At 45.2% G+C, this 11,227-nt stretch overlaps 3 protein-coding genes across 7 annotated transcripts in view; 2 read left to right on the top strand and 1 right to left on the bottom strand.

Annotated features, from left to right (window-relative positions):
- The first annotated feature begins 559 nt into the window (after positions 1–559).
- Positions 560–2,131, top strand: LOC6728805 (phosphotriesterase-related protein). The gene is made up of 5 exons (XM_016175020.3): positions 560–719; positions 809–1,321; positions 1,381–1,545; positions 1,604–1,821; positions 1,887–2,131. The coding sequence occupies exons 1-5, from the start codon at positions 701–703 to the stop codon at positions 2,022–2,024; spliced, it is 1,053 nt and encodes a 350-aa protein (XP_016035494.1). The 5' UTR covers positions 560–700; the 3' UTR covers positions 2,025–2,131.
- Positions 2,132–2,604: 473 nt separating this feature from the next.
- On the top strand, positions 2,605–5,361 carry LOC6728803 (L-threonine ammonia-lyase). Its single transcript, XM_016175021.3, has 5 exons — positions 2,605–2,924; positions 2,981–3,051; positions 3,655–4,105; positions 4,162–4,454; positions 4,517–5,361. The coding sequence occupies exons 1-5, from the start codon at positions 2,685–2,687 to the stop codon at positions 4,866–4,868; spliced, it is 1,407 nt and encodes a 468-aa protein (XP_016035493.1). The 5' UTR covers positions 2,605–2,684; the 3' UTR covers positions 4,869–5,361.
- LOC6728802 (tyrosine-protein kinase Fer) overlaps positions 4,889–11,227 on the bottom strand; it is a 26,745-nt gene continuing 20,406 nt past the window's right edge. Inside the window, exons 4-14 of one of the 5 annotated variants that reach the window (XM_016177140.3) lie at positions 11,035–11,131; positions 10,588–10,924; positions 10,248–10,526; positions 10,015–10,192; positions 8,260–9,837; positions 6,598–6,972; positions 6,317–6,530; positions 6,158–6,244; positions 5,967–6,095; positions 5,725–5,907; positions 4,889–5,661 (exon numbers count right to left, since the gene is read on the bottom strand). In XM_016177140.3, the coding sequence (XP_016035491.1) occupies positions 5,510–5,661; positions 5,725–5,907; positions 5,967–6,095; positions 6,158–6,244; positions 6,317–6,530; positions 6,598–6,972; positions 8,260–9,837; positions 10,015–10,192; positions 10,248–10,526; positions 10,588–10,924; positions 11,035–11,131 (3,609 nt within the window). In that variant the 3' untranslated portion in view covers positions 4,889–5,509. Of the gene's footprint in view, positions 5,662–5,724; positions 5,908–5,966; positions 6,096–6,157; positions 6,245–6,316; positions 6,531–6,597; positions 6,973–7,307; positions 7,643–8,259; positions 9,841–10,014; positions 10,193–10,247; positions 10,527–10,587; positions 10,925–11,034; positions 11,132–11,227 lie in introns of those variants that run through there. The other 4 variants (XM_016177139.3, XM_016177138.3, XM_016177141.3 and 1 more) reach the window with 4 other exon arrangements.

Below are 11,227 nucleotides of genomic sequence, written 5' to 3'. Positions count from 1 at the left end.
ATCGAAGGAAATATATATAGATATATATATACGAGATATAACAGTTAAATGAATGATGCAGCAATGTCGTATGAATAACAGAAACATATATCTTAAGTATAAATGAGTATATATATAGACTATATATACACACATATGTATATCTGATAAATGAGAAATCGCTAAACTGATAAAATTAAAATCTAAGTAAAATTAAAAGAAAATACAAAACACGGAAAGAAATGGAACTAATAAAGAGAATTATTCTGAGAAATATAAACCACCTGACTTTCAATTAAGTGAAAAAGGGTGAATATATTGTTAAGTGCGTGTTCGCCGAAAATATATTTGCAGGTCTAGATAATAGCATTGATTTTATTGTATCACTGCAGTTAAGATCATCTGCTTTTATTTAGCATTTTAAGATTGATTTTGGTGCTTTGTAATGAGAACTAATGGAATGATCAACAACTCAGCCCACTGCAATCTCTGATTGTGCGCAATAGAATATTTTCTAGATAAGACGAGGTCCGGGGATCAAGCAAAAGCAACTGTAAACATATATCTGCGGTTGGGGAACTCCACAGTGAACCGTCTCCCGAGATCAGTTCTCCACTGGCCTTCGTAGAGATCGGTCCGCTGAAATTACCTTCTAAAAATACGATTTAAAACGTGAGAAGAGCAAATATTCAAAGCGTGACCCACATTGAAAGCTGTGAATATGTCAACCGTACAGACCGGTGAGTTGGAATCCCGGGGAGATAAGAGCTATTTTTAAGCTTATCTCCGCTCATCAGATAACGAAATTTTCCGCTGTTTTTGCATCCAGTTCTGGGCACCATTACTCCCAACCTGCTGGGTCGAACTTTGACCCACGAGCATGTTGCCCTCGATTTCGAGCACTTCTATCGCCCACCGCCGCCGGATTTCGAGAGTGAACTCAAGGCAAAGATCAGCATGTCCACCCTGGGCTATGTGCGTCTATATCCGTATTCCAGCAAGGAGAATGTTCGCTTCTACGATGGAGAAGCCCTCGAGGCGGCCAAGAAGGATGTGCTGCTGTACAAGAAGCACGGTGGTGGCAGCATTGTGGAGAACAGTAGCTACGGCCTGAAACGCAATCTGGAGTTCATAGTGGAGCTGGCCAAGAGCACGGGTGTTCACTTTATTGCCGGCACCGGGCACTACATCCATGCCATGCAGGATGCCAGTCATGCCAGCCTAACCGTGGAGCAGATGAGCGACTTGTACTCCAAGGACATCATCGCTGGACTGCAGGTCAATGGCCAGGTGGTCAAGTGCGGATTCATTGGCGAGGTGGCCAGCGTGTATCCCATTCATGGTGGGTCTTAGCAAAGCTTATTAGGAATCCTTATATATATACTGATATATTCTTTTAAGATTTTGAGAAGAATGCCATCAAGGCGGCCGGTGAGATTCAGGAAGTCCTTGGCTGTGGTGTTTCCATGCATCCGCATCGTGTTACCAAGGCTCCATTTGAGATCATGCGTCTTTACTTGGAGGCGGGTGGACGTGCCGACAAGTGTGTCATGTCGCATTTGGATCGTAAGTAATATAGTCTTTTGAACATTCCCAGTTGGATTGAACGTTCCATATGCATTAGGCACCATTTTCGACATCGATGAGCTGCTGGAGTTCGCCAAGCTGGGCTGCTACATTCAGTACGATCTCTTTGGAACCGAGTGCTCCTTCTATCAGCTGAATACCAGTGTGGATATGATCTCCGATGGCCAACGAATCGACAACCTGATAAAGCTGATTAAAGAGGGCTTGGTGGACAAGCTGCTCATGTCCCACGACATCCATACAAAACATCGATTGGTAAGCTAAAATTAACTCGATTGTAAATCTCTTCTATATACGAGAGTATATCTATATTTATTTAGACCTCCTATGGCGGTCATGGCTATCATCACATCCATACGAACATACTGCCCAGAATGTTCGATCGCGGAGTTACTTTGGAGCAAGTGGAGCAAATGACGGTCACCAATCCTGCAAATTGGTTGGCCTTTGACCCCTAAACCTACAAATTTTGTTATTTTGGTAGCATCTCTTATCATGTTTTTCTTGCTGATAAGATAAGAGCCGTTCTTTTGGCAATAATAAATGGGCGTGTCTTCGAACTCGAGCTAATCACTTTGTTTTTATTACAAAACACGAAAATGGGGGCTCGTACGATTTTTTTTAGATGCAATTAGCAGGTGATTAATGAAAATTAGGCTACCACAAAAATAAGTCCTCTACCTTTGTTCTATATGGATTTTGTAAAAATTTCCAATTTTTAAGAATGTTTCCAGTGCGGATAAGAGATAAGTCTGCTAAATCCTTATCGTTTTCGAACCGCTTTCAAACCACGCACTCAACTTCTCGTAGACTTGATTTCCTATCGGGATGAAACAGTTCCGATGGATGTTGCCAAAAAAAAAAGGAGGAAAACGGGGGAAAACGTTATCGTTGTTATTGTTTCATTTGAGGTTGCCAGAACAGCTCTTATCAGCTCGTCGTCAGGCCAGGCCCCATAAAGTGACCAGCCGGCAATTGAAACGCAAAGGTGCCGTATTTACGACCCAATGGAGTCTCCTCATCCACTCGCCTATATATACCAGTTCCGATTATAGTCGCAGTCATCAGTATTCGGCGAGCTGTTTAACCCGGAGGATCTAGAGTGAATTTCAGTTGCAATGTCCCAGGCAGTGAAGACGGAAGCGCCCAAGGAACCAAATGGTTCGGCTGCCAAAGCCAATGGCACCGCTGTCAATGGCAAGCTGGAAGCCCTGAAGAGACCACGACATGTTTCTGGTGGTGTGGAGGAAATCATCGATCCATTTTGCAATCCGGAGAAACCGCAACGCATATCCTTCCATGACGTCACATCCGCTGCCTTTCTCATCCGCGGTGGCGTGGAACGCACTCCCTGTCCGGTAGATATTCCTACCATTGATATTTTGGAGTCCCAGATTAAGTGATTGACTTACAGAAATCTACATCATCGGACCTATATGGCATGGAGTTGTATCTGAAAAAGGATTTCCTGCAATATACAGGCAGGTAAGTTATCAAAATTTAAAAGAGATTCTAGATTATTTGGAAAATCGCAAAAAGAGACTTTAATTTAGCAATTAACAATGATTAGGTCTTCCCCCCTTTTGTCTGCTTTTCGATTGCACTTATATGTACATAGGTCCAAGGTGCATTTTTAGTTCGGCTTTATTATTGTTTATACTAAACATTTAGTAATCAATTAGTATACTATAAATATTGTCTGGGAGAATCTTTTGTGTACTTTGATAAGCGGCTGTATTTACATGTAATCCACAGAAGAAATAAAGCTACAAAACAGGATTATACAATTTTGACATGTATTTTACATAATTATTAAATATTATGCATTTTTAGCTATTTTATTTGCTATTATTTATTTGTTGTTACCTTAGCCACTTTATTTCGCAGTTCAATAGAGTACGTCGCATTTCTATTATTACGCCAAAATTTCGGTGATAAATTTGGCTGCACATAAAACTCAAAGATCCGATAAGATAGGGTTTAATTGGTAGATATGGTTCGATGGGCTCAAATTAATTGCTGTTGCTAATTGATTTTTGATTTTGTGAACAACATGTGACTGATATGCCCAATTCACAATTTTGACAGCTTCAAGGAGCGTGGCGCACGCTATGCCTTGTTGTCATTAACCGAGGAGCAGAAGCGAACCGGAGTGATCAGTGCCTCCTTGGGTAATCACGCCCAGGCCCTGTGCTATCATGGCTGGAAGCTCAATATACCAGTGACCGTGGTGATGCCCAAGGCGGCGCCCATCATGAAGATCCAAAAGTGCCGGAACTACAAGGCACGCGTCATCGTCGACGGAAACGACATGGGCGAGGCCAAGTCCCTGGCCATGCGAATGTCCCGCGAGGAGGGACTCCTGTACGTGAATGGCTACGATCATCCGCACATTATGGCCGGCCAGGGAACTATTGGTTTGGAGATACTCGAGCAGGTGCCGGAACCGGATGCAGTGGTGGTGCCAGTGGGCGGCGGTGGACTGATTGCCGGTATTGCCACAGCTGTGAAGGCTTTGTCCCCCAAAACCAAGATTATTGTAAGTATATTTTTATTATTACTATTTTTGCATGTCTCCTAATTGATTTTTAACAGGGTGTGGAGTCAGAGAAGTGCGCCAGTTTCACCCGGGCCATGGAAAATGATGGACCCATCCACACGCCCATCAAGAACACATTGGCTGATGGCTTGGCCGTTCCCAAAGTTGGCTATAATGCCTATGCCACCGCAATGCCGCTAATTGATCGCATGGTGGTGGTCAAGGAGGAGTGGATCGCAGTGGCTATCCTCAGATTGGTGGAGGAGGAAAAGTGCGTCGTCGAGGGAGCGGGTGGTGCAGGTCTAGCGGCCATTCTCGCCGGACACCTGGATGAGCTTAAGGGAAAGAAGTAAGTACTTTCAGTGAGTACGTCACTATAAGTTCTAAACATTTGTTTGTTTTTTATGATAGAGTTGTGGTGCTTCTCTGTGGAGGAAACATAGACACCACCGTTTTTGGTCGTTGTTTGGAGCGAGGTTTGGCCGCCGTGGGTCGCCTGGTTAAGTTCAATGTGGAGGTTAGCGATCGTCCTGGCGGAATCAACGATCTGTGCGCTCTGCTGGTCCGAGTGGGCGTGTCCATCAAGGACATCATGCACGAGCGAGCCTGGCTGAGGGATGTCTATACCGTGGAAGTGAAGGTCGTGTGCGAAACCGTGGACTGGACCCACAGTCTGGAGCTGAAGAACGAGCTGAAGAAGTTTTACTCGAAAGTTCAGTTCTCCGATGTTCCGCTGGCCCTCACAAATGACACCGATTCGTAGGATACTCTTCTGTATATATATATATAGTACACATATGATTTATTCACTTCAGCAGCGCAGCAAAACTTAAAGCTTTAACTTAGAGCTTAGTTGTATTAGAGTAAACATAATCGTAGTCGAAGTAGAAATGTAAATTAGGTGTAAATAAATGTACATAGAATACAAAGTCTAGAAACAAATTGACAAACGTAGGGATTGCATAATGTACAAATTATGAATCACTGCCTAAAAACTAAAACACAAACAACTAAAAATATATAAATTCATGAGCTTAGGTTACGAACGCCGTTCTTCAAGCAGACATACAATATCAGTTTTATTTTATATTCCCTTATTTTTTTTCGTTTCTTTTTTTTTTTTTTGTTTTAAGATCTCTTGCGGTTTTTGGCACATTAAGGATTTATTACATACGCTCAGTCAGGCAAACACACACTACAGTACACATCGAAATTTACATTTACATGGCTAGAAAATATATATGTCTCTATATAAATATGGTTTATGTGGTAAAATGTATAGTAGGTATATGCTATCTCATAAATACAGGCAACTCGTTGTCAAGTCCTCGGACGTAACGTACTTTAAAAGCGCTGACTAAATCTACGTTGAGTATACGCTAAGTGTTCCGCATGGAGCCGCTCTCAGTGGCTGTTGTCCAGGCGCAGGATCAGTGCATCCACCACATTGTAGATCTCATCGAAATGCGGTCGGGACTCGGCGTCGGCTGCCCAGCACTGGAGCATCAGTCGGTACATCTCCTCGGGCGTGCTCTTCGGCGTTGGCATACGATATCCTGGAGTTTATAAATCATGGATCATATTCATTTCATATTAAATGCAAATATAGTAGTAATTACCCGTATCGATGCGCTCTCTGGCTCTGGAGTTGGTCATGCCGGAGTAGGGTGTGTCGCCCTTGGAGAAGATCTCCCACATCAGTATGCCATAGGACCACACATCGCACAACGAGGTGTACTTGCCAAAATTCAGGGCCTCGGGAGCTGTCCACTTCACAGGTATTTGCTTCATGCCATCGGAAACTATTGAAGGAAACTTGCATTAGTTATAAGGTTCTTCTCTCTTGTGTATTTATAGTTACCTATATATTCCTCTTCCTCGCGAGACATTCCGAAATCGGAGATCTTCACACTGTGCTCCAAGTCAACGAGACAATTACGCGCCGCCAGATCGCGATGAATGCAGTTCTTGGACTCCAGATATCGCATTCCTTAAAGAAAGGGTTATTTAATATTATTAACATGTTAGTTATTAACTTTTAAATCCACCTACCTGCCGCCGCATCTCTGCACATGCCCATTTGCTGTCGAGTGGTGAGGCCATTGGAGTTCTTGCGCAAATAAGTTAAAAGCGAACCACCTGAAATATGAAGTTTAAAATAATTATAAATTTATATTTAAATAACAATTTAAATAACAAATAAGCACTTACCAAGCACCAATTCCATGACAATCATGATGGGCTGCTTCTGCACACAAATGCCAATCAATTTTACGATATTGGGATGATCGTATTGCTTAAGGATGCGTCCTTCCTGCAGGAATTTACGCTTCTGTTCGTCGGGCAGGGTCATTCGACAGGTTTTGACAGCCACATCCAGTTTGGTGGACTTTAGTTTGGCCTTGTAGACGTCCCCAAAGTTTCCCTGCGAATATCAAGATCCATTTAGTATAAAGTACTTGAAATCATAGGTAGTTATAGTAATAACTTACTCGACCAATCCTCTCCAGAAGCACCACATCATCGTTGCTCAGCTCCCAGCGTTCGCGGCAAACTGGTCGCCGGAGTATGGCTCCCGATTTCACGGTCACTGGCAATTCCGAGTGATACTGATGCATGATCAGCTCCTGGATGCTGGCAAATGGCGGTCCCTCGAACCGGAAATTACCCTCTCCGGTTGTCTGGACAATGAAGTGCTTGTGGCCATTCCAACAGACACTGAGCACAATCTGGCTCTCCTCGTTTCGAATCGTTTCGCGGACCAGGAAGTCACCATCGTTATTCAGCAATCGAACCACTTCCTCGCGCGGCAGAACGCCATGGAACCATTCCTCCTCGTAAAGCGGACGATTTGTGGAGAGCGATATCTGAAAGATACGGATAATTAGTAAATCTATATACAATAATCCCCGAATGTTTTTAGTGAAAGCATGCAGAATTAAAAAAATAGCATAGGCAAAGGAAATTAAAATAGATGCGAATAGGTTAACACGCCATTTCCACATTTCCAAATGGAAAACGGAAAAGCGTGGGTGCAATTGGCTCTGACGAAACTGCAGTAGCTATGGGCTAAAAACGCAAATTAATTATAATTAAATACTGTAAGCAAAAGGCAAATTAAATCATAGGTATATATCGTTACTACACAAAGGTGGAAAATATGGATCTGCATTCAAGGTTGTCTCGTCGCCGAGTGACTCACAAATACTTTCGATTTTGGCCGCTTTTTTCGGGCCGGTGGAATTGGCCGACCCGTAAAGACAATTGTCTCGAAAATCCCCCCATTCTCGGCTCCGGCATAGTTGCCGCTGTGTCCGGAACTGCTCATGATGGAACTACCAGGTGACCCAAGAGCAAAAACTACTACTTCAACTTGCGCAATTGTCTCGCGGAACAAAACCAAAACTGAAATAGTCACGCGTTCTGTCGGATACGAATGTGATATATCTCCAACTGCTCACTGGCCAAACAGACGCCAAACATTTCAATGGACTAGATTAATGGCGACTGCTGGTCGGTATCCAAACGGCTCGTCCGATCGGTGAGAACTAAAAGATATAATCGCTTTATTCTCCTCATTTCTGAACTTGTCTCTCGGTCACTTTCGCTCTTTCTCATTGGCACGCACAAGTAATTTTGGCAATGGGAAGGGTATGGAAACTTAAAAAGCAGCAGCGACATGTCTACACTCTCTCTAATAATAAATAATGAACTATATGAAATTATACTAAATTTAAAGGAAAGTACGAAGGGACGCTTCTGTTCCTTTAGATGTTTGCTTGAAGGAAACTCTTTCATGTTTTTGAGATGTCTTAAACCTAAACTGAAATCAAATCACAACGACTACTTGCTATACCCAACCCATAAGTTTTAAGGTCACCCTGTGTCTTATTTTTGGATCCGCTCTATAAAAAGCTCATTTCCACACAACATGCTTTCGATATTGAACGTGAGCGCAGAAAAAGCATGCACAATCAATCAAACATGCAAATTGAAGAGGCATGCAGAGCGATGCGGTTTTCGATTCTCTGTGAGGTGGCGTCTGGTGGCGCCCAGTTGGCTTAGATACTCGCGATACGGTGGGTGCGGTGGTTTATTCTCAGATACTGGTACTGATACTGATACGGATACGGATGCGACTACGGGTAACTCACACTGGCCGCCAGGCTGGGCACGCAGTAGCAGTGATCCTTCATGCTGAGCACGTCGTCACTGGCGCTATCCTCCTCCTCCTCGTCGTTGTCGATGTCCCGATCCGAGTTCTCGTCCAGCTCTCCGGAACTGGACTCGAATTGGTGCTCTTTGTGGCCGGATATTTGGACGGATGGCTTAACAGGTTTCTGACCAGCTGGCGGGCAGCTGCAGAATTGCTCATCCGCTGCCGAACCAGCCGGTTGATCCACCTCGAACTCTTTGGCAAAATCAAAGACACTTTTGCTGGGATGGATGCGACGTCTCTTGGTGCACTGTTTGCATGGCTTGGAGCGCTTCAACTGGAAATTGAGCAACTTGGAGCGGAATGTATTGCGGATGGCCTTTGATTGTTTCTGGATCTTGGGCACCTTGAATTTCAGTCTTGAGTTTTCCTTGGACGGCGTCGTGGTAGTTGTAGTCGTTATGGTGGTGGTGATCGTGCTCGTTATGATCGTGGACTGTGAGGCACTGTGATTGCTATTGCTACTGGTATTTTTATTGTTATTATTATTATTACTGCTGGAGCTGCTACTGTTTGTGGGGCAATCACTGCCACTGGAATGATGCTGTTGACTCGGTTGCGTCCTTTTCGCATCCTGCTCTTCGTTGAGGGTATGATTCTTGCCCATCCTAACGAGTGGACTCTTGGAGAACTCCTTTAGGTTGCTGAATATGTTGCTTATGGACTTCTGGCTAAAGGACAGTGAACGCTTCTTGGAGTGACTCGTATCCTTGGAGGATCGGCACTCTGAACTGGAGCTGGAGCTGCGTTTCGTTTGGCTATCTGGATCTTTGGCCAACTTCCTGGTTTGTATGTGATTCTCCTCGGCACTTTCGATGGCATTCACATCATCGCTGGGCTGAAGAGTGCGCTTCAGCCGATCGTCTAGCACTCGGTTCAGCTCATCAATCCTGTCCAGATGGGCATCAATGGAGTTCTGAGGTGCGACGGTTTGGTTGATTTCTATTTGTATTTGCTCTTTTTTCGGCTGAATTGGTTTCTTTTCCTCTTCCTCCTTACTTTCTGGACTCGGTGAAGTATCCTTCGGTTTATCCAACTCCAGATCGGCATAGATATGATTGTTATTGGTGTTAGTAAGGACAGCAACGGTAAGCTGGGTGAGCGGGGCGGGCGAGGCAAGGACAACAGGCTCCTCGTCCTCGCCCAAACACAACATGGAACACTGGGTTCGCCGCAGACGCGGCAAATCGGGCGGATTAGTGGAGCTCGTGGCGATCTCCTCGCCCAAATAATGAACACTTGCCGCCTGGCGCAAACGATGGTTAGTAATGGGCTCGTAACGTGCAGGACTTGGCCCATTCCTATCCCTAATTACCGACAAGGATCCGAGGCTCTGGGATCGTGGTTGCAACTTGTTGAAGCGTCCTTGTCGCGATCGCGTCATTGGCGTCGCCGGTTGTGGTGTACTCTTGCGCTTGAAGTGGCGACCCCTTCCACGCAACAGGGTCAATACCCCACCGCGTCGCATCAGCTCGTTCATTATGCCCAGACCTGGTGAACTGGTGGAGTTGGATCTCTGCTAATGGGTTAAGTTTCGGTTGTGTGTTTATGGGTTTATATGGCATGGGTAAGAGGGCAGCATCCAGAGAGAAAGAAATGGTTTTGTATCACATACGATTAGTTCGACCATGACCACCTACATCTTAAGATTAACCAAAACCTAAGTGGTTTAAGGGGAAAACTAAAGACCCACCTGTTGTTCGTTGTTGTAGCCATTCTCGATGAAGTTCTGCTCGAGGGTGAGGTCATCGTCGCAACCGGAGGGCAGCTCCTCGCATCCCACCTCGTTCAGGGCGCACTTGATCATGTCCACCAGCTTCTGTTTCTGCTTCTCCTGGCAGCGCAGTGCATTAAGGTCCTTCGACTGGCGGCTACAAAAACAGAGATTACAAACTGAAAAGGTATATAGTATGTTATTTTGTTTACCATAGGCTATCCTTGTTGGACTGAATGCCGTTGGATGTGTTGCTGCCGTTGGAGATAATGCTGCCATTGGCCACCGGCGAGCCACCATTCACATGCTCGATCATCTTCAGCTGCTTCTCCTGGCAATCCCTGACGGCTCCCTCCAGTTCCTGGAGACGATTCCGCAGCCAGTCCACCGTGAGGTTATCCACTGTCAACGTGCTAGACTGTAATTTGCCGGGAATATCCTGGATGAGCGTCTCATCGAACTGGAAGAGCAGCGGTGTTGTGGGGGAGGTTCTAGAAATATAACCAATCAATTAGATTGTATATCAACTAAATACCAAAGGGGGAATCTCACTTGTATTTCTCGGTGAACTCGCCGTACTCCTCGGTCGGATTGATGTTCCCTATCACAGTGTCGATGCGCTTCTGGATCTCCTTGTACTTGTCCGCCGTGAGGTCGCCATACTGGGCCGCCTCCTGCAGGATGTTGCGCCACAGCAGGATGAAGCTCTCCTGGACGGACTGCTGATGCTCCAGCAGTCCCGGCAGCAAGACGTTACGAAAGTCCTTCTCCACTTCGATGGCTTCCGTGATGGACAGCACGTACTCGTTGTGTGTGAGATGCAATTTGCGGCAGGCCTTCTGATACTTGTCACGCACATCGTCCAGCTTGCGGCCACTGCGACTGGGTGCTAAAATTTCAAGATAATCATATCATAGCAACTCAGAAACTCTGTTCATTGTGCCACATTCGGTTGGATTCCCACTTGGCAACCCGATATACCCTTCATTGCTCACTCACCCTTTATGTAGTTCTCCTCGAAGCGCGTGCGCAGCGCCTTGTAGCCCTCCAAATGTTTTTGGTATTCAGATTTCTTGCGCACCACCTCGTCGGTGAGCTGGAATGACAAGAGGAAGCGGATTGGGGTTTAGCTGGGGGTTTCTCTGCGGTCAGTCGGCACACGTGTGCCTCTGTCATGGCGGCACTTTCCAAA

The sequence above is a fragment of the Drosophila simulans genome, chromosome 3R (genome assembly GCF_016746395.2).
Source record: "Drosophila simulans strain w501 chromosome 3R, Prin_Dsim_3.1, whole genome shotgun sequence".
NCBI classification, from domain to species: Eukaryota; Metazoa; Arthropoda; class Insecta; order Diptera; family Drosophilidae; genus Drosophila; species Drosophila simulans.
The sequence above is the reverse complement of the archived record's forward strand: the minus strand, read 5'-3'. Positions and strand labels throughout refer to the sequence as shown.

Bases quoted from the DNA above. Each gene is read 5' to 3' on its own strand.
- LOC6728805 (XM_016175020.3), top strand. The intron at 1,546-1,603 runs GTAAGTAATATA...CATATGCATTAG, and splicing joins TGTCATGTCGCATTTGGATC to GCACCATTTTCGACATCGAT. The intron at 1,822-1,886 runs GTAAGCTAAAAT...ATATTTATTTAG, and splicing joins TCCATACAAAACATCGATTG to ACCTCCTATGGCGGTCATGG.
- LOC6728803 (XM_016175021.3), top strand. From the start codon at position 2,685: ATGTCCCAGGCAGTGAAGACGGAAGCGCCCAAGGAACCAAATGGTTCG. The intron at 2,925-2,980 runs GTAGATATTCCT...ATTGACTTACAG, and splicing joins TGGAACGCACTCCCTGTCCG to AAATCTACATCATCGGACCT. The intron at 4,455-4,516 runs GTAAGTACTTTC...TTTTTATGATAG, and splicing joins GATGAGCTTAAGGGAAAGAA to AGTTGTGGTGCTTCTCTGTG.